The 21,049-nt window shown below is 43.1% G+C and overlaps 1 protein-coding gene across 8 annotated transcripts in view; it reads left to right on the forward strand.

Annotated features, from left to right (window-relative positions):
* PKP4 (plakophilin 4) overlaps positions 1-21,049 on the forward strand; it is a 42,293-nt gene that overhangs the window by 5,912 nt on the left and 15,332 nt on the right. For 4 of the 8 annotated variants that reach the window (XM_015869288.2, XM_015869289.2, XM_015869290.2 and 1 more), the window contains exons 2-4: positions 6,240-6,373; positions 12,602-12,714; positions 19,346-19,380. In XM_015869288.2, the coding sequence (XP_015724774.1) occupies positions 6,245-6,373; positions 12,602-12,714; positions 19,346-19,380 (277 nt within the window). In that variant the 5' untranslated portion in view covers positions 6,240-6,244. Of the gene's footprint in view, positions 1-6,239; positions 6,374-12,599; positions 12,715-15,490; positions 15,629-19,345; positions 19,381-21,049 lie in introns of those variants that run through there. The other 4 variants (XM_015869292.1, XM_015869293.1, XM_015869295.1 and 1 more) reach the window with 4 other exon arrangements.

A 21,049-nucleotide genomic window follows, 5' to 3' on the forward strand; every position in this document is an offset into this window, starting at 1 on the left:
TGGTTTTTTGCCGTCAGGACCCTGTCACACCCAAACAGCGGCTGTATGGCTTGGTGTGTCTGTCTTGATGGTCTGTGATGGCACGAGCTCACCTCTGTCTCCAGAAAAGTCAGCAAACTTTCCATGCAGAAAGTACTCGACTGCATGCGGAACATGAATGTGTGATTCTAAAACCTGTGCGTGTGTCCAGCTGTACTTGTCATTGATGTAATGCTACGGATGGATGCTAAGTGTAGGTATGTAGGCTAACGGGCCTAGCTATTATGTGAAGCTATTTGAATCTATTTTATTTAAGAGCTCTAATGAAGATGGCTCTGCCACAGTGTGAAGGCAAGCAGATCACCGTGATACTGACCGAACATTTTACAGCAGGAAATGAATCAAAACTGAACTGACTGTAAACACATCCCAGAGGAGCCGGCTGCCTTCTGTTTTAACCGGTGTGATTTAAATAGTTTGACTTGCTTTATGGTAGATGCTATTTTATTTGTGTACTAAGGTACATTTTTGCCTTAAGAAAAAGTAAATTGGATGTAGCAGTATGATAGTCCAGAGCAGAGGAGCCTGAGGGGAGGTCATGGGGCGGCCCTACAGCTTCATTTGAAAAGAATATGATGGCAAAATCTTCTGTAGATGCACAGAATCAGTAGCTTATTAAGCAGATCTTTCCTGTTGAAATTTTAGCTTTGAGCGTGTTATAGTTGGCATGGCCCCATGTGTTTCCATCTGTTGCAGAGAGGCCATCACCAAAGTTAGGTCATCTGTTCATCGGAACCCAGCAGGAGACCTGAAGGTCGTGCCGCTGTCTTGGTGAATGGCATGTTTCCTTTGTGAAGTGCTATCCTAAGAATCTGAGAAGTTTAAGACAGTTTGTGTAGATAAAACATGATGTTCTACAGCTGATTTCCTCATAGGTTACTGACCTGCAAGCTAAGAAATGGGGAAATGGGATGACTTCTGAAGATATCTCCACGTTTCCAGGTGTGAATCTTTCCATGACTAAGCAGTAAGCACTGCTGCTTAAGGCTGTTATGAGAGAGGGAAGAGCGTGACCCTGTGACTGGCACACATCTATTACTCTTTGTGTTTCTGATTTATCTTGACCCAGAAAACCACGGATGCGTTATCCCATCAGTTCAGCTCGAGCAAATGCTGTCTCTTAAGGTGACTGTAAACAAGAAGCTGAGGTACATCTGTCTTTTTCCATGTGCAACAAAACTGTTGGCGTGAGCCCTTCTGTTCCTTAACAGGAGGATGTTGGCAAGCGGCATCAGTATAAAACTGGGCAAAGATGGGACGAGGTGGTGACGGGGCTTGTGTTCACCGCTCCGTACTTGGATATGTTGCTCTGAAGTTTGCATTAATAGCCTCACTGGAATCTATTTTTAAATCACGTAAAAAAAAGATTCTAAAAATGCTTTTTGGAAGGTGCATTGAGAGCTGTTTGGAGTGAACTAGCAGTTACTATAGAGAAACGAGTCACAAACTGTACTTGCCGTTGCGAGCAAGAAACCTCTTAATTATTTCTTCAAGTAACATCTTTTATATGCAGATGTTGTATTCCAACTGTGTCATGGAGCCACTTTTCATTTACTTTATGTTGTGTCTCCCTTGGGCAAAAAAGATGAACTATATATACTCCTGTAAAAGAGAAGTGCACGGCGGATTTTGGAGCCCTGTTTGTGCCCCTCCTTTGCTGGGCATGTTGAGGCAGCATTTGCAGTGTTGCTGGCAGCTTTACCTATCGGGCCCTATGCAAACTTAGCCAACAGAGAACTTATTAGGTGAGCATTAAAAGAGAAAGGAAAGAGAGGTGAAACCTTCTCACTCCTCTTCCGTGCCTTTGAAATGCTTCATTTAAGAAACTTTGGATTCAAAACAGTCTCTCTTACAAACAAGGAAACAAAAAAAATGCAATTAGGTGGATCCTGTTAATGTCTGTAATTTGTTCTGCTGCATGTGGTATTGAAAAGATAACTAAGAACTGGCATAAGTGAAACGTTTCCTATTTTGTCAGGTACAAATGATGCATGTAAAATTCTCAGCTCCTGTGGCGCTGTGTAAGGGTGTTTCTTGTTTATTTCTCTCCTTAAAGTAGGAGTGGGTTTAGCGCTGTTTTCTGCCAAAGGGTGTTCAGGCTTTGCTTGGCTTGGGCTGCTCCTGCCAGCTGCTTGCTGCTCCTTTGGTATTCGGAGTTGGGTTCAATATCGGCTCTCAGAAATTGTATACATTTTTATAAAGCAAATGTAAGACGTTCTAAAAATGGAAAGGTATGTCTCAAACTGCAATTAATGCTTAAGCGTTATATGAAATAGCAGCCTTGAAAGTCTGGAAGTGCATTCTTTTCTGCTGTTGTCATCCGTGAGTGCATTTCCTGAGTTATTATACTGACGTTGTCCTGGACTTGCCCGCTCCTGCTCGCGCTGTGCTTTGCTGTTTTGAAAGTGGAAATCCCCCACATCAGTAATTAGTTGTTGAGTTTTAAGGCGAACTATTGTGTAATTCTCCAGCTAGCTCATGTTATTGAGAGGATTTGCTCTTGATAGCTGTGTTTTATAGCCCTCATTTGAGCTTCATGCTAAAGCATGGTGAAACTGATTGTGTTTGTATCTTTTTTGGTTGTAAATAGCTTTGCTTATTAAAATATTAAATTTAACATTCTCTTGCATGTAGAAGTTTGCACATGGAGCCTTCTTAGCAGCACTCTGCATTGTGATATGTAGTTCTGCTTCAGAGAAACACTAAGAGTAACGTGCAGTTCAGCAATTGATGACAGACTTGTTTTGGTGATTATTGCTAATCACAGCCATGAGCTTCGGCAGTTGCCCAGTCTGTGTTATCCAAGGATTTGAAGCTGTCATGGTACTTGTTTGAGCAGGAGCAGCCATGGGTCACATTAAGGAGCCTGTACATGTATCCCGAGTCAAACCAGGCGTGTTTTAGTTGTACGTGGTGTGGTGTTCATTCTGAACAGCCTCATCGCCAGGACTGAGAATGTTCCAACACCAAACTGAGAATTTTAAATGAATAATTGATGAATATCTTTGTCATCTGGAAGTGTTCAGGGGAAAAAACACTACAAACCTGTCTGTGCCACTGTATTTCCATCCACCCCCTCAGTCTGTGCTGTGATAAGACTGGCCTTTATCACTGCAGGTAAATCTGTCTTTTGATGTTGCTGGTCTGTATAACCTGTTTTGAGCAGAGTGCTCTAATCTGCTGTCCCGAACATTATCCTGAACATCATCGGCCCCAACTACCTGGGCAACACAGATTTGGGATGGTCCAAAGGAGGGGATCCGACCTGAGGTCTGTGTCATCTTAAAGGCACAGGAGCCTTGATGGTCAAACTATTGAAACTCTACTTATTGCCCAATGGCTTGTTCTGCTGCCTGCGTGAAGCATGAGCGCTCCTCAGACATCCTTTCTTAAGGCAAGCTATAAATGGTGCCTCAGGCCTCGAAAGATGTGATCATAAATATGCACGTATTCAGAATGGCCGGATCGCTGTACCTGGCTGAGCTCTTCTTACAGTTAGTTTGAAAGCTATAAAGATACTCGTGCTGTGAGCATGTTACAACTGGATCTTTGTACATACAGAATCTTGCCTGCTCACTAGAATGAAGTTAAAGTATGTTGCCATTGGCCAAAAAAAAAAAAGGCTGTCTTTTTCTAGTAACAAATCCTTATTTACCCCAAAGCTGGGGTGACTTTTAACATCTTAAAAAGAAGGTCTGGGTTCTCCTGTCTGCACCACAAGGACAGGGATTGCTCTGACAGTGTGTCAGATATAGCAGTGAGAGGTGGGGAGCAGTGACCAGAGAAAACAAAGGTTCGATGCGTGGCTTCCTACCCTCAGTTCAGAGATTTCTCATATTTCTTCTTTCTCCTCAGCCGTGAATTCTGGTTCCTTCCTTTTGTCAATGATTATATGGCTGCAAGATCAGCAGGGACAGAAAAACACCACCCAGCTCCTCCCACCTTGGGAGAGCGGGGGGAAGGAAGAACAGAAAACAAGCGCAGCTTTGTGTTGGATCAGTTCAATAGACCTATTTGCTTTGCAGCTGTTTAACTATTTGAACAGACACAAGAGAAAGAAATACTCAATTTGGCAACTTAGAGCTTAACTGCATGCTTGGAGGTCCAGTGGGAAAACCAGAACTGGCAAGATAGTAAAGAGAACTGATGAGTCTGCTCTGCCTGTGTGCTGGGAGCCAAGGAGTCTGCTGCTTTGTAGGCAAGGAGAATGTGAGGAGGTTGTGAGGATCCAGTGCTTTGTGTGTTGGGTAAACAAGCTCACCGTGCTCAGTGGAGGCCATAGGCATCCTTTGCAGGTGGTTTACTCCAGCAAGTCCAGGCACTTGTCTCTGCTTCGTTTGCAGTGATCCATCCTGCTGCATGGTTTTGTGAAACCATTTAAGGAGCTTCCATAGTGAAAGGAAAATGGAAGGCTGCTATTTTTTCTATAGCAGTGTAGGGTATTTCAGACTACAGACTTCAAACTGAATGGCTTCACGTGTTTTTCTTGCTTGCTTCTAGTTGGAAAACCCAGCTGACAGCTAGGAGGCCACCACCTCTGTTCTTCTGTCTTTTACTTTTAGCTGGAGAGCTTCAAACTTAGGAGCAGGCATTAGGGATCCAGGTGAGGTCCTGTCCTCCAGCAGCATGTGGATGGAGGAGCAGCAGCCGCTGCTGTGCCCTGCAGGCTGTGCGGGCAGCATGGCCCCATGCTGCCCAGCTGTGTGCAGGATCCCAGCCAGCAGATGGCTCATCTTTGTGTCACGGTCAGAAAGCTGACAACTTTGCCAAGGAAAGCATTAACTGAAAGGGCAGCAGTTATAACAGCTGTCTGTCTGGTAAGGTGTATCTCTCTAATGACACCTCTTAACACTGGAACTGATGTGCATTTAACATTGATATCTTCGTTAGGAATTAATCTGATTCCTGTTGGTAATCTCTCAATGTTGGGTATGTTTCCTGCTCAGAGGTGCCCATTTCCTTGACTGTGGTGCTGCAGACGTTTACTACAGAAGTTGGCAGGGTATCTAATTTGGTGTCACAGGGGGAAGAGTGATGGAATAAGTTATAGAGGAGAAAAACCAGTGCATGTTACATTGTACTTCTGTAGAGATTTTTAGTTGGTCTGAGTATAAGTATTCATTTGGATACTGTACTTTGAAAGTGGTGGGCATCATCGCTTGACCTTGTCATGCTTTCTTTTTTCCCTTTTTCTTTTCTTTTTGAAGTAGAGAATTGCTGTACTGTTCTCCCCCTTCTGCCTTAGATGAAACAAAACCAAGAAATCTCTTTAGTTTGATGGAATAAGTATTACAGAGATTTTAATGCTGTAAGATATCTCATGTCTTACCTCTGGTAACATGTTGTTAAACCTTCAGAAGGAGCTAAAGATGTAGAAGTGTGACCACGATGGTATCTAAATATTTAACTGAGCTAACGTTACAGGCTGGTCTAACTGTCTAGTTGAGAAACTAGTGCTGCATCTCTTAAATGATGTGGTTTGATTTGTAGTTACCTGTGTTTTGTGTTTCTCCTGGAACACAGTGGGTCTCCACTGGTTACAGTTCAGGTCAGGACACACTGGGATGTGTCCCACAGCTGTAACTCATGAGGGCTTTTGAGGTTTGGCCTTCTGATCTCTTAACCAGGGTATCTAAATTAAGGAAGAGCTTGACTGTGTAGTTTCGTTATTTCATGATATGCTTGCAAACTTAACAGTCCATTTAGAAAGCTGAAGAGCTGACTTGTAGTCATAAGAGAGCTGCAAAAAGTGATGTAAAATTTCAGGTAGGACAGTGTGATGGCAATTGATGTGTTTGGCTCCGGTTGCAAGGAAGTCACGTTCAGACGTACCCACGGGCATTTCAGCACAGTGAGCTGCCTGGGCACCTGCAGGTGATGCTGTGGCTGTTGGCCGTGCCATGGGCAGAGAGCAGAGCCGTGGCATGGGCAGTAAGAAGACATAGGATCAGTACAGGCATAACACTAGTTTTCCTTCCCATCTTGGATTTTGCTACATTTAATAACTACTACAATGTTGTGTTTTAAAGTAATCTGTAAACATTGTGCTGCCTGGTAATGTCTGCCTGCCCCTCCCGTTCTGTGCTTCACTCTGATTTTGGTTTGTGAAGATGAAGCACAATAATTGCGTGCTACTCATATCAACACACACTGGCATTCTCTATTAAATGTAAACTATTTCCAAATGCTTTTTATTGCAGGCGACATGCCAGCCCCTGAGCAGACCCCAATGGTGGAAGAGGGGCTGCTGCAGACAGCGCAGGAAACTTCCACCAACCCAGGAATGGAACCAGAGACCACTGCCACTACCATTTTAGCTTCTGTAAAGGAACAGGTACATGCTTGGCTTTAATAGTTCAGACATCTTCTGTTTCAGATGTAACCATCATTTTTTACTACAGTGCTGGAAAGAAACGTTGTTTCTGCAATTTATTTCCTGCTATTAGTGTAGTGTATTTTATAGGTCAGAATATTAGAATCTGAAAGGGATCATTTAACTGCAGTAAGCAGAATCATCCCTGTGGTATTTGGCACCCATTGCAACGTGAGCACTGTTATAAATCAGACTTGAGATGCAGGTTTATTGTTTAGGCAAAAATGTGGGGAAAATAACCCACCAAGATTGTGGAATTGATGCAGTAGTGAGAACTGGACCCTTGTGTCCATTCGACACATGTGCGGTGTTATCCAGAGAGGTGTTACTAGCTAACGATTTTATTGGGAGGGAAAAAAAGAGAGAGGATGGTTTGGTTTTCACTGTCAGGGTAATAGATGAAGATCATCTCTCTTGGTTTAATACATAAATTGTAACTTCCAAATTGCAGAATAAACATGTTTTGGTGTCTGTTTTAGACATTTTAAGAGGAATCGCTACACAGTTCAACTCTGAGTGTAAGCACTTGATACATCGTTATTTGTCCACTGTTAATATATAAAAAAAAAAAGAAGAAGAAATAAAAAACAACAAAACCAACAAGAATTAGATTGTATGGACTGGATACAAATAGGTTTTGTACCTGTGGAACCTCCAGTCTTAAATGAAAACTTTCTGCAAGATGATGAAACTTCACTTTCATGGCAAAACACTTGTTGCAAAAGTTGCTGAGATGGAAATAGGCGGCCTCTTCATTTCTCAATGGCATTAAAACTGACCTTCCAGTGCTAAGGATGTTAATGCCTGAAGCTATCAAGATGTGAGTAATCAAGTCAGCTGGGTTAAAGTGATCTTGAGTTACTTCATCTGAAACACTGTTGGTCTTGTGATCTCGGCTTATCGCAGATGTCAGTTAGAATTAATTTGCCAAAAGTTCATCTCTGGTGATTTGAAGTTAGTCCCTTTTATTTTGTTGTGGACAAAGGAGAAGCTGGTGATGGTAGTTCAGATGACGAGCTGCACTGCAGTAAATGACAGCACTGCAATTCCTAGTGATCACCAGGCAGTGACTGCTGGGATTAGTGTCCAGAGGAGCTTTTGTGCAGTTTTGATGTGATGTTGTTTAAGCTGAACGTACAATTAGGACAGCACTCCGTACATTGAGTTGATACAGAGGTGTATATAAAAAGGGCAGTTGCTAACACATCCTTTTTTACCCAAGAAACACTTTTTTTAAAGTGTTTTACTTTGTGAATAAAAATTGACATGGAATATTTCTTTCATTTTCAAATGGAGATGAAAACCTCATTTTCATGAAGAAGACTATTAATATATGGAGAATTAACTTACTCTGTTCTAATCAAGGGGGAAAAGTAAAACTGAAATTGTGTTTTCAGAGTTGGTGACACACAGACATCAAAGCTGTGGTCAGAGCCTGTAAAGGCACACAGGCATTTTAGAATGAGTGGAAGAAAATCAGGCTTCACCCTTGAAAATAATGGGAAGGCAATAAGGACCAAAGTGCAGCTTTGAGTTATTTTGTTCTGTTGATATTAATTACAGACAGACACTGACATGTTCAACACCCTTCCTGTATGGCAGCAAGCCCAGAACAGAATATTTTCCAGTGCAGTTATTTACTTTATTAAGCTTGAAAAGAAGCTGGTGTGATGTTTACTATGGCTCAACTTCCTTTCAGTCAGGAATCTCTCTTTATTTGCAGTGGATCTGGTATTTGTACAATAGAGCAGCCGCACCTTAAATTCATTATTTCAGAAACATTTACTAGAGTGGAACCACGGTTCAGGAAAAAATAAATAACGTTATTCATTAAACTGTACCAAATCTTAATGTAACCAAACCTTTTAAAGTTACTGCAGTGATAGTTCTGAAATAGGCAGGTACGTTTATTGAGTGACTTGGTTATGCAGTGTCTGCTGCAGTGCCACAGATATGACTATAGAAGAAGTTACAGTAATTAATGAGCCTATTAACTTGATGAGCCATTTCAACTAAATTCTTCATTTGTTTCTTTTCTATATGAGTGCAAATCCACTTAAAGCACCTTGATGTCGGACTGGAGCCTGTTCCCTGAGCTCTGAACCCTGTCCTCATTGACACAAAGCTGCCAGGCAGCTGGCGGAGTTTGGGTGAAAATGGGTGGGAAGAGACTTAACAAAGCTGCATTTCTGGTAGTGCATTTCCTCTTTGAATGCAGGGAGGTTCTAAGTGTAGTGAAGCTGAAAGGTGTTTCGGCCCTTTCTTCTGTTAATAGTTATACGGATTTGATGGAGTTTGGTTTCATGGCAATTCCAGGGTGGATTTTTTTGTGTTGTTTCTTTTGGTTGTTAGTTTATTGTTTATGGGTCTGTTTTCCTTTTTGGTAATACAAAGGCTGTCAGCTGCTTCTCTAGATGCAATTCTGGATTACTGGAACTGCTGCCATGTTACAAGTGCAAGCTTTATGCTACTGAGTTTAAATTGTATCGCTTCTGAATACACAAGGTTGAATGTGTGATGTGTGACTGGATGGTTCAGGATAATTTCCTGCTCAGTGACAGTTTTCCTTTCCAGTGATTGGGCTGAGAGCAGAGGAGGTCCCACAGGAAGAACCATCCATGGCTTCCGCTTTGAAAAGTAATGTGGAAATACTGCTACCGATTTCTTTGCCAAGGGAGAAGCAGTTGCAGTGGTGGCAGATAGATAAGCCATGTGTATATGTGTGTATATACATTATGGTTTCCTTGGCCTAGTTAGTTTTGACACTTAAAGGTGGACAGCTTTTCACCTTTTCCTCTGTAAATAGGTGATAGACTGAGAATGACTGGATGTGCTTTTGGGTGTGTCATCATAAATCTCCTAGGATTTCAAAAGTGTTTTTCTAAAGGGTTTAATTTCCTTCAGCTCTTCAGTAAAAACATTACATTTTGGAGATCTACACTGAACCACATACTTAGAACCATTCTAATTTTTTTTCTTGCTCCTTTGCTAAGTACAGTATTATTCAGATGGCTCTTGAGATTCTTTTCCTGTAGTCTTCACTGTTTCTTCTGATGAGAAATTCCCTTTGAAGAAGGGCCTGCCTGAACCTGTGAGTACCCATGAAGTATATTATAGGGCTTGCAAGGCTGTGGGATGACCAGCCTCTGCTCCACAACAACTGACCTCTGACCAGCAGCTGGTAAACAGTGGCTTAGCTTCAGCAGCCATTTAAAATACCCTGCATTGTAGCGAAGTCTTCAAAGAGAATGCTGCTCAAATGAAGTCACTGGATGCCTCAAGTGACATTCTTCCTTTCTGTCACTGACTAAGAATACTTTTCTATGAATTGCTTAAATTTTGATCCCTCTTCTGCTAGAGCAGCACTAAATTGTTTTACCAGACCAGTGAACAATGCAGGCATAAAAGTATTAAGGGCTTTAATGGTCTACTGCTGCTGAATACAGAGTAAGTGTAATCAGCCGATAATTGTAGCAGTGTGATTTCACAGCCTATAATCTGTGATTCTCTTTACTCTGCCCAATTTTATATTTTCTATCTTGTGTTTTGGAAGCTACTGAGATACTGAGAGTGTGAAAATGTGTTTGTGTGCAGGAGTAAACTTTCTTTCCTGAAAACTTGAAGGCTGACCTAGTACAGTTAGTTCTAAGCTTGGTGTTGCCTCAGTAGACCGTGGCAGAGAAATTCAAATATCGAGTCACTGAAATACAGTGTTCAAGTTGAGACAATATTTTATTCAATGTATTTTATTCAGTTCCTTAATCTATCTCAGAATTACAGCAGGTGTGAGCATGTAGAACTCTGCATGGGTTGTATTGTGACAAAGGTGTAAATGAACCTAATTGTGTGTGTCCTTTTTTCCAAAATGTGGTTGTCTTTCTTTAGCACCATTCATACGTTCACAGGCCGTGAGAGCTGTGTGGGTCTGTGCTGTATGTTGAAGCTGACCATGAAATAGTGTCAGGTGAAGCATTCCTTTCAAACGATGGCTGCGTTTCTGTAGGTTGCAGGCTGTTTTTATCAACTCAAACTGCTGAAAGAGGCTCAGCTGAATGGTTCAACAAAGTGGCACCTGGCAATTCAGGCAGCTTAGCATATCACAACAGCACTGCAGCTCCACATAACATCCCATCCTGGCCCTGTATTCTGCACAGCTTGTTTCAGCTACCATTCAGAACTGGTAGAAGCAAAGATGCCACATTGTGCATCTCCCAGTGCCATCAAGGGCATCATCTCTGATGTTCCAAGTGCCTGACCCTGGTCTGATGAGCCAGGCCACGAGTTCAAGAGCTGCCTTTGCTTGTGTCATCACTGCTGATTCTTGCATGTCTCTGGAAAGCCTTCAGTTAGACAGCTGGACTTCCTGCCCTTCAAATAAAGCTCTGAATTATCTGTATTTTGTCAGAGATCTCAAGTCACAACAGGAGGAGTGGGGAAAAGGTTCCTTTTAGTTTTCAACATTATGAATCTTGACTCCTCACTCTTATCTATAGTAATGAAGGAGAAAAGGGATGTGTCAAGTCCATGAGGAAGATAGCCCTGTCTGATGATTCAAGAGCATATACTGTCCTATTGAAACTGCCATAGCAGAGCAGCAGCAGCAAAATGCAGCCTTGTTCTGTGAGTGATGCTGTGTCTCATGGCAGCAGTGGGTAAGCTCTGTGTGCTGGAGGCAATGAGCTTTGCCAGCCAGTATTTACTGTGTGGGGATGTATTCATTCAGTTTGGTTACTGGGCTTTAAGAAGGGTTAGGAACGGCCTGCAATGATGTGATCCTGCTGGGATGGGCAGTAGGTTCTGTGGCATATCTTTAACCAGCCTGTTTGCAGTACAGCGCTCCAGTCACACCTTCAGAAGGAGATTTCTTTTTCTTTAACTTACTGTGTTGAGCAGCGTAGCCTTCAGGTGGCTTCCTGATGAAAGCAGTGCTGTGTAACCTTGTGTGTGGAGGTTTGGAAGCAATCTCATTGCAGAAGTCGGGAGGAGAAGCCTTACCCCAGCTCCTGCTGGATGCATCCTGCTTCCATGGTAGCAATTCCTGCGCTCTGAGCTCTCCATCTGTGTGGCTGGAGCTGGGAGCCGTAGATGCATTGCTGAGCCATGCCTGGGCTTACTGAACAGATGCACCAGTGGCAAGAAATAGGGAGCTCTTCTAGGACCAATAAGGAAAACAAAGTGTTTAAGCCTTGTTCTGTGTAATGTAAGGTGTGGAAGAACTGCTTGCATTAACTATAACCTATGAGTGAAAGTGACTTTTGTGGTATGACAAGGCTGGCAATTAATATGTAATATAATTATGTGATGCACTTTCATCGAGAGGAAGCTTGTTAGTAATTTACTTCTTAAAATTTAAGAATACTTGTATTTCATTTGCTTCAATATTTATCAAAGTATAGAATAGTGATGTTCATCTATTTTAAATAGTATTCAACAGTTCGTGTAACATTCAGGGAATAGAGAATATGAACTTGAAAAATAATAGAGTTGCTCTGATAGAACCCTTATCTGTAATCAGCAAACTCTAACAGTGGAGTGAAGCTTCCCTAATACCCCTTGATGGCAGTATAGATTTCAGAGTGTCATGTTTATGCATGTATTATTATTATCGTGTATAAAGCAGTATTTCCTGCTGAGATGCTGAGCAGCTGCTTGTACTTCCCAAGTCACTCTGAGAGCTCGGTGTTGCAAACAAAGCAGTTCTGGCTTTCATGAAGGCTGAGTTTTGGTACCTTTGACCAAGAAATGTAACCAAAGCTGAACAAAACAGCACATCTCTGTCCTCAACCAATTTCAAAGAACAGGCTTTTTTAGTTTTTTTAGGATTTTTTTTTCAAGTTTTGCAAGGGAAAAGGACAGAATACAGTTTTTTCCAGTGCACCTCTGTTTTAAACAAGACTGAAGACTTTGTAGGCACCAAGTTTCTTCAATTGTGGCAGCGTAAGCAGATACAAAAAATTTCAACTGTGGAAGGGAAAAATCCACAAGTGCTTAAATGTGTGTCTTTTTGGAGCAGATAAGTAATGTTTGCATGAATCACTGATTTAAAGAACCATTAAATTCCCACTTTCATCCGATAGTTCCACTGAGGACTCCAAAGAAGTAACGTGACTGTGATGAAACTCATTATTTTTCAGAATTAACCCATACCCATTTTGTAACACCGAGAATGCTTTTCTTTTGAAATTTCAGGAACTCCAATTTCAAAGACTTACCAGAGAACTGGAAGTGGAAAGGCAAATTGTGGCTAATCAGCTAGAAAGATGTAGGCTTGGAGCAGAATCACCAAGTATCGCCAGCACAAGGTACAAGTCCCAATGACTTCACTTTCATATATCCCATAAGTTAAAGGACCTCTTATGTCCTGTATCCATGTATTTCCACTAACAGCTGTTCACCTTCCATTAATATCCTAAGTACAAAAATCAAATGAAAAGTTATTCCTGCAAAAACTTAAGAAAGGGGGCATGATTATTTGCAGGAAATAAATAATCTCTTGCACCAGCCAACACAACTGCTTTACTTTGTCGTAGTACTTGGCTTAATTTTCATGTGGCAGGATTGTTCCTGGCGTGAGAGTTTCTGTTTGAGAAACTTGAAAATAGTCAGAACTATCCTTTGGGCAGGACTCTTGCTTTGTGAGCCTTTTGCTTGTCCATCTTTCCTCTAGTTTCTGTAAAAGATCTTTGTTGTTAATTAGATGTGAATGTCAGAACGCCCAATTTCAGTGAATTTTCCTGAGCAGAATACAAGGGCAGATGTTTTCTATGTCCCAGTCTAGAGAATGTGGAGAGCAAAGAGCGCTACGTAAATATAAGTGAGATGTGTATGTAGTTTTTGGAATTATGCTCAATTACTGATGTCTGCACAGAGTTGGATAACATACAGGTATGACTTAGGCTCAACTAGTGGGTCCCGGTGAACCTCTCGAGGCTCAGCAAATCCAAGTGCAGGGTCTTGCACCTGGGTTGAGGCAACAGCCCCTACCAATATAAGCTGGGGGATGTAAGTGACTTGCTGTGCCCTCCTGACGCAGAAAGCCAACCGGATCCTGGGCTGCGTCAAAAGCAGCGTGGTCAGCAGGGCAGGGAGGGGACCCTGCATGACTGCTATGCACTGTGAGGCCTCACCTGGAGCACTGCATCCAGATGTGGAGTCCTGAGGGACACAGACCTGTTGGGGTGTGTCCAGAGCAGGGCCACAGAAATCCCTACGAGTACAGGCTGAGAGCTGGGGCTGTTCAGAATGGAGAAGGGAAGGCTCTGAGGTGAGCTGAGAGCAGCCCTGCAGTACCTAAAGGGGCTGTAAGAAGGAAGGGGACAGACTCTTCAGCAGGGTCTGCTGTGACAGGACAAGGGGAATTGGTCTCAGACTAAAGGAGAGGAGATTGGGATTGGATAGAAAGAAGACCTTCTTTATGTTGAGTGCACCGAGGCACTGGCACAGATTGCCTGGAGAGGTGCTGGGTGCCCCATCCCTGCAGACATTCAAAGTCAGGCTGGACCAGGCTCCGAGCTCCTGATTTACCCATGGGCATCCCTGTTCAGTACAAGGGAGTTGGGCTCTGTGTCCTGTAGGGATCCCTTCTGACTGCAATGGATCTATGATCTGTGCCTCTGTCATTTACCATGATGGAAAACAACATTTATAGTTGTCATGGTTCAGTGTACAATCATTTGTTCTTAGTTGCTTTTTTTTATAGCTAAGCTATGTTTACTTATATGAAAAAGTTGATGAAAGTTTAGGGGGAGAAAATATTAGCACAGAAGTAGGTTTATTATATACTATCAAGTGAGTACGTTTGAGTGTCTTGGTAATAAGCTCTTCAATACTTGTTTTCAGGTTTGTAAAATGTTAATAATAACTGTAGAAAAATAGTCATTCTAAAATAAAGATGGATTATATTCATATAAAAAAGCATATACATATGTTCATATACATATATTTTTGTAAGCACCTTTGAATGCTCCTCTACTTTTTCTAAATCATCTTATGTCATCTGAATCTAGTCCCAGAAAGAATAACTGTATTTGAGTCAGATTCTTCCATTTCTTCGTGACCAGCTGCTTCTAGTAGAGTTAGTGTTCAAAAGAATTAAGGTAAACAGTAGTTTGGAGGAGCTGCAGATGCAAATATAATGGCAAATGGATTCCCACAAGACTGTGATGGCCTGGGATAGTGCAGCTTGTGTAGCAGATGCTGTCCCCCAGCCATGGGTACTTCTGAGCCCATTGGGTTGTTGCAGCTCGGGCCTTAAGCTGTTCTACTCTTCAGTCAAACCATCCCTGTGAACCAGTTCATCGCCCTGTGGCAGGAACAGCAGCTCAGTGGAAGTCACTGGAGCAGCCGTGGTAATGGGGCAGTACAGCACCATAGGGCAGAGCAGCTCCATGCAGGACTAGGCACTGTCTGCAAGTCCATGCCTACGTCCGTCCTGCAGGTTGGCACCAGTGATGAGGCTGTAACACACTGAGCTCACCCAGGACTGGCATTGCAACAGCACGGTTCATTCTGTTTCTGTTAGTCCTTAAGAAATATGTTTGTTGCTTTATTACAGGTGACAGAGGGAAGCAAACAAATGGTAGTTTGCAGTTTAGTTTTGTTAGATTGTTACCTATCTGTAAGATCACTATATTCTCCGTGCCAGCCTCATGCAGGCACAGCTGACTGTCTCTCTCTTAAGCGGAGTGTGAATGCTGACAGCAGCAACAGATCTGCCCGTAATAAGGAACTGCAATGTAATGGGTAGGGAAGCAAGAATTAGATCATCTGCAGCCCTGAATTAAAAGATGTTTTTGTTTTTGTGCCATTGTGGATTACTTACTGTTAAAATGATTTCTTCTCACAATTATATCTTTGAATGGGTATTTTGCTCAGCCTTTCTAAGATCTTTCATGCCTCCTTATATGTTTTGCAACATGTTATGAGACTGAAGGAACACATGGGGATTAGAGTTGCATGTAAGTATTAAACTTTTTTAATGCGTTTTATGCTACAAGATTGGAGATGACAGAGTGGGAAAAGCAATACCAAGTTTCAGTTTTATCTTATTTTTTTTGTGTCATGTTATAACATGCGCAGGTTTCTCTGAAGAAGCCACAGGGATGTTCAGCCTCCCATGTACTGCAGCACTGCAGCTCACTTTCCATCTGTAGCGTTACTGATTCAGTCGGACTCAGTCCTGGGCTGCCAGGTGTGCTGGAGCACGTGCTGCTGCAGGTAGATATCAGTGTGTGTCAAGGGGCAGAAGTCAGACTCTTTGTCAAATGCATTGCCTGACCTCCCAGCTGGGACTTTGCTGTGTGACTCTCAGGGTCGATTCCTCTGGCTCTTTTCATGAGTTACCATGCATAGCTCTTGAATACTGTGTGGTCTGAGGAGCCAAAAGGCTCACAGTTATTAATGTAATCATAAAACATTGCACTCGTTATAGCAGCTTGCCTTGAATGCTTCAAAAAAAGAAGTGCCATAAAAGGCACACGAGGCTTGGTCGGTTAATGAATGCACGTCCTGTTGGCACTATGCTCCACAGAAATTAATACTTCAAGTACTGAATTCACTGAGTCAATCCAGTGTGAGTAATGCTGTGCCGACCTGGTGCCTTCTGACCTCTGTGAAGCCATGTATTTACAGCTGTCAGGATGGTTTGTTTTCTCTGCTTTCTGTCCACATAATCCCTGTTTCGCAATACCAATTAGAGCACAACGTGAGCTTTCTGCAACAGTAGAAAATATTCCAAAGTGATTCTGTAGAGTATCGCACTCTCCAGTTGAACACTGATCATTGGTGCTGCATGCTGCGTTTCATGCTCAGCCGTTCTGGCTCCCACCTGGTGTCAGGACGCTTACCAGCAGTGTCAGTACAGCAGGTGTTGCTGCTCGCCAGGTGCTGGCCTGGCACGCAGTGCTGGCAACCTGCGATCCCCAGGGCTGTGCTGCTGCCACACTTACAGCCACCCCGTGCCTGTGCTGCTCAGTGCTGTGTGCTGGCAGCACTGCTCCGTGCTGAGCACAGCCCTCCGTGCAGATACTGGCTGCTGTGTTGGTGCGGCCTCCTGTAAAGCCTGACGTGTTTGATGGACGGCTTTGAAACTGCATGTGTGATTCCCCAGATTTCATGGCGCTTTTTGAGCATGTTCCTTGGACTTTGTAGCTCTTGTTAGTGTATTATAAATCCTCTTTTATCTGGCAGTAGAGTTTCTGTCTTCTGTGTTACAAATAGCAGCACAGAAAAATAAGGACTTTTTATTTTGTGACTCCTTATGATACCTGGTGACCTCGAGTTCCAAACTTCACAGTGAACTGCTGGCCTCGTTTATTCTCCTGTTGGAAAACGGTGCCTCTGTGTCCTGCTCTGTCAGTAGCACCTGGTTACTCTCTGACATGTCCTTACCTCGGAGCTGGCTCAGAAATGAACCCATGTTTTCTTATATCCCGTATCCCAAGTGTAAGGAATAACAGGAACGGAACCAGTTGGTTCTGTAACAGCACCGGCAATTTTTCAAGATCTTTCATGTTTTCTTTGAAACTTACTTCCAAGTCACTTCTGACGGGGCTGACACGCTGCTCATTTCTGCTGCCCTTCCCTTCCCTTGTGCAGTTTCCTCTTTGCTACACACAGGATTTTAGGTTTTTAGGTTGTCCTGGGCATGAAAATACAATAATTGTGCTTGTAGGCATTTTGTTAGTGGGTAAGGCGGACATGGAACCTCTGTTGTGTATGAGATGGTCAGGATTCCCCTCTTTCCTGTAAAATTCAGGTATCCACTTGAATCACTCCCAGGTGCTGAATGAAGTTCTCTCATCTCCAGATTTCAGTGCTTGACATACAGGTTCTCAAGCACTGCAGCTGGGAGGAATTCTGGGCCTCTTCTGCAGATAACTGCTGTCATTAAAACATGAAGTAACTTTGCTCTTTTGTATGAGCTGTTTTCTAATCTCGTGGATGTTTTAATCTCTCATGTATAGACTCATAACTGTGCCGCAGGCTTTGTCAGAGGCCGTGGAACATGGGAGCAAAGCGATAGGGCTGCTGCTCGCTGTCTGCCCTGAGCGCAGCTGACCAGCCTGGGCAGGTTGGTGAGGCAGGCTGGTCTTCCCAGAGCTGCCTTGGCCTCCTTGTGTTTCCTATCACACATTTCTGTGGGCTGGGAAGTTGTTGCAGCCCTTCTGAGGTGGCCCTGAGCGCTCCCAGCGGCTCGTGGTGCCACTTGCTCTTGCCGTGCTGCTGGCAGAGCTGCTGGGCTGCACGTGGGACGTGAGGTGGCTGTGGCACAGCAGAGTGGGTCAGTGCTGGTGTGATGGTGAAGGCAGGAAGGTGCCCATTGGAAAGCTGCAGCTAAAAAGCCATCTTAAAAGTGTATTCTTAGTCAAAATGTTGCTGGAAACTTGTGCTATCAACAAAAGAACCAAAAATACAGGATCTCCTTATGCTCATTTTGGTGATTGCTCATTACTCGTAATGTGTATTACAGTATGTAGACCTACATGTGCTTTTCTTTTATTATTTTAATCTGCCTCTACCAGGAATTTAGTTACACACAGCTTTAAGCCTTCATACTACTTCATAGTGCTGCTACTGATGGAGGTATTTAAGGTGGCAGATGAAGGACAGCTAAAGCATCCTGTGTCAATGGACGTGTTGACTGGCAGCTCTGGCCCTGCAGACAGGCCCACAGGATGATATCCGTGTGAATCTGTTGCTTATCCCAGTTTGGCACAGAGTCTGGGTTTGTTTGTGTATGTGTTTTAGTGATTCTGATGCTGGAGCTGAGTCCTGGAGCTCCTGACTGCAAGCTCAGCACTTCCATGCACAACAGCATCGTATCTGAAACTGTTTTGTTTTTATAGTGCACAGCTCATATCTAGGATGGGTCACGTTGCTGTGCTCAACTATTGTTTATAGTTGGTAGCCTTGGTAGAAAAGTGCAATCAATAATGCAGAAATAGATGCATCTCATCCAACATCCCAGTTGGTTGCTGAGACTTAGACATAAAGTCTGATGGAGGTGCTCAGGTTTCCTTCTGAACAGTTCGTATTTGGAAAATACTGTCTTACAATCCTTGCAAAGTGGTGTGACAGCCCAAACTGGATAGTCAGTGTGTGCAGTGAGGGAGTGCTGCTCCTTATTGAACAGAAGAAGTATCCAATGGATGCATTTAGCATCTGTCCGTAAGGGTAGTCGTGCATTGATACTGTGTCAGCAGGTGAGGGAGGGCTTTTGTTAGGACAGTTCTCTGTAAAATAATGATTTGTAAAATGCACGTAGGGGGTTACATGGGTGATAAACACCTGCTGGATTCTGGAAGCTGTTGTTTCCCAGGGCAGGTTCCACCTGAACCATGTAAAAACATGGAGTTACCTGTTTGTACTTGGAGGTGTGTTGTGGTGTTCAGGTGGCTTTGCTTGTCACTATCTGTGAAGGATCAGTTCCCTCTGGGATACTGGGAGGGGAAATAGCAGCTAAATGTGCAGGCTCCGTTTCTGTTCCCGTACTCAGAATGCATTGCACGTCCACACAGGCTGCACTGGAGCTGTGGTTCCCAAGCTGCTGTGCTCGGCTCTGCCATCAGCACTGAATGCTCTTTTTGGAAGCTGTTTTACTGCTGATCCAGCTCGGGATTCTGAACTTCTGCTCCATAGGACTGGTTGCACCACCGGGCCTTAATGAGGCGCACATCACATCCTCACCTGTGCTGATGCAGAAAGGCCGAACCCTTTGGTCATTTATCAGGCAGTGAGTTACAGGGAATTCCCTCTGATCAATACAGAATGAAGCCGATACCCAGAGGTTTAATTGCAGTGTTAGCTGTGCTGGCTACTGAAACCTGCTGGCTTTTGTACAGTTTGGTGCACTTGGGCTTAGAAAGAAAGAAAGAAAAAGTAATCCTGACTAAAATGTGGTTCTTTTTGTGATAACTGTTTTTCTTTCCGCAGCTCTACTGAGAAGTCATTTCCTTGGAGATCACCAGGTATTACCTTCTATGCATATGTTTTGCCTTATGCCACAGACCCTTTATTTCCTTGGCATTTATTGCTTGTTCCCATGTGCACTGAACACAGCATTACTGCTAATGTGTCTTTTTCAGATATATTTTGTAAAGTAACATTAATGGACTTTTTCAGATGTGGACTTTTCTATTCCTTCGTTACTATAAAAGCTTATTTAGCTGCTTTCCGTGCATCTTTCTGTGCCTTTATGATTTCTGTGTTATATGGTACTGACAGAAGCTTTACATGCTTGGTGTCCTTCACAATTAATTCAAAATAATTATGAGTCTCCCCCATAGCCCATGAGGACCATGAGGATAATGTGAGCTCTTTAAGCCTGCAGTCTGTTTTTCCTTCATACAGCTATTCTTACTTAACCTACACCCTCCAATGAGCAAAGGCCTTTCTGAGAGTACTTCTTCTGTCCCTGTATCTCAGGAGATCTCAAACCCTCTTTCTATAAACTACTCTTGTAGTCCTTCTGAGTCTGCTGTTAAGTATATTGCATGGAAGTCGATTGGATTGTAGCTTTCAAGTGACATCCAAGTGTATAATCTGAAGGGACTGTTAGAACCATCCGATCTGATCCTTGCAGATCAGGGCAGTATCTAATGATTGAAGAGTCAACCAACAACCAGCTGGTAGTTCCTTTAGAGCAATGAATGTGTCTACAGAAACCAGCACTGTCAGCACCGCAGAGCAGGACCAGAGCAGGACCTTGGCGCCCTGCAAACTGCTTCTTGCATTGGACCCTGTTTTCTTCTTGGCTTCTTTATTTTCAGTCTAATGTGGTCACAGCCTGCTTGCCATGGCGTTCAAAGTCTGCTAATCAGGGTGGTGCTTTGGGGCTATTCTAACATTATATTGAAACATAAGTCACATGAGCTGGGTTTTCTTGTTTGATTTTCTTTCCAAGTAATTGAGTCACTTTGTTGTGTTGGATTATTCTTAACTTTCATTCTGAACATTATTTCCATGGCTTTATGCTGTTATTTCCCTCGGCTCTCTATTGTCCCAGTGGCAGTTCACTACTGCTAAAGGTATATTGTGTATAAAGGTATATTGTGACACATCTCAGCCTCTGCTTTACAGACGTATCCACTCACACTCCATTCCTTATTCCCCCCTCAGTTGTTCCACTTACTCATCTGTTGCTTTTTCTCCCTGTCTTTCCATTCATTTGTCTCTCAGTCTTTCCAGTGCCCGCAGTCCCCTTGTCTGGCAGCAGTTCATGTCAGGACATCAGCGGGCGATGTGGTGTAACCTCACCTGAACGCATCAGTAGAAACATACAGAGTTTGTAACAGAAATACAGCGTGACGTTGTTTTGCAGATGCTTATAAATAGAAAACTAGATCAGCAACCATTTATAAAAGGGCTATTATTTTAATCAGGGCATTCTCCTCATGATTGATAGCAGCAGAGAGAGATAGAAAGACAAGACGTTTTATTGTTCTTTCTTGCATTTGTTAGGGAGCCCAAACAATGTTTATTATTTAGCTTTGTGAAAGCATTTGCTTGGTGGCAAATGTGTGCTAGGAGTGAGGTTTGGGTCTGGATCTCTGTTTTAGGAGCAGCTGCGCAGTGCTGCACAATTGAACTTTATTCTTCGGATGCGTTTCTCCCCAGCTCAGTTATTTGTCAGCTTGG

The sequence above is a fragment of the Coturnix japonica genome, chromosome 7 (genome assembly GCF_001577835.2).
Source record: "Coturnix japonica isolate 7356 chromosome 7, Coturnix japonica 2.1, whole genome shotgun sequence".
NCBI lineage: Eukaryota > Metazoa > Chordata > Aves > Galliformes > Phasianidae > Coturnix > Coturnix japonica.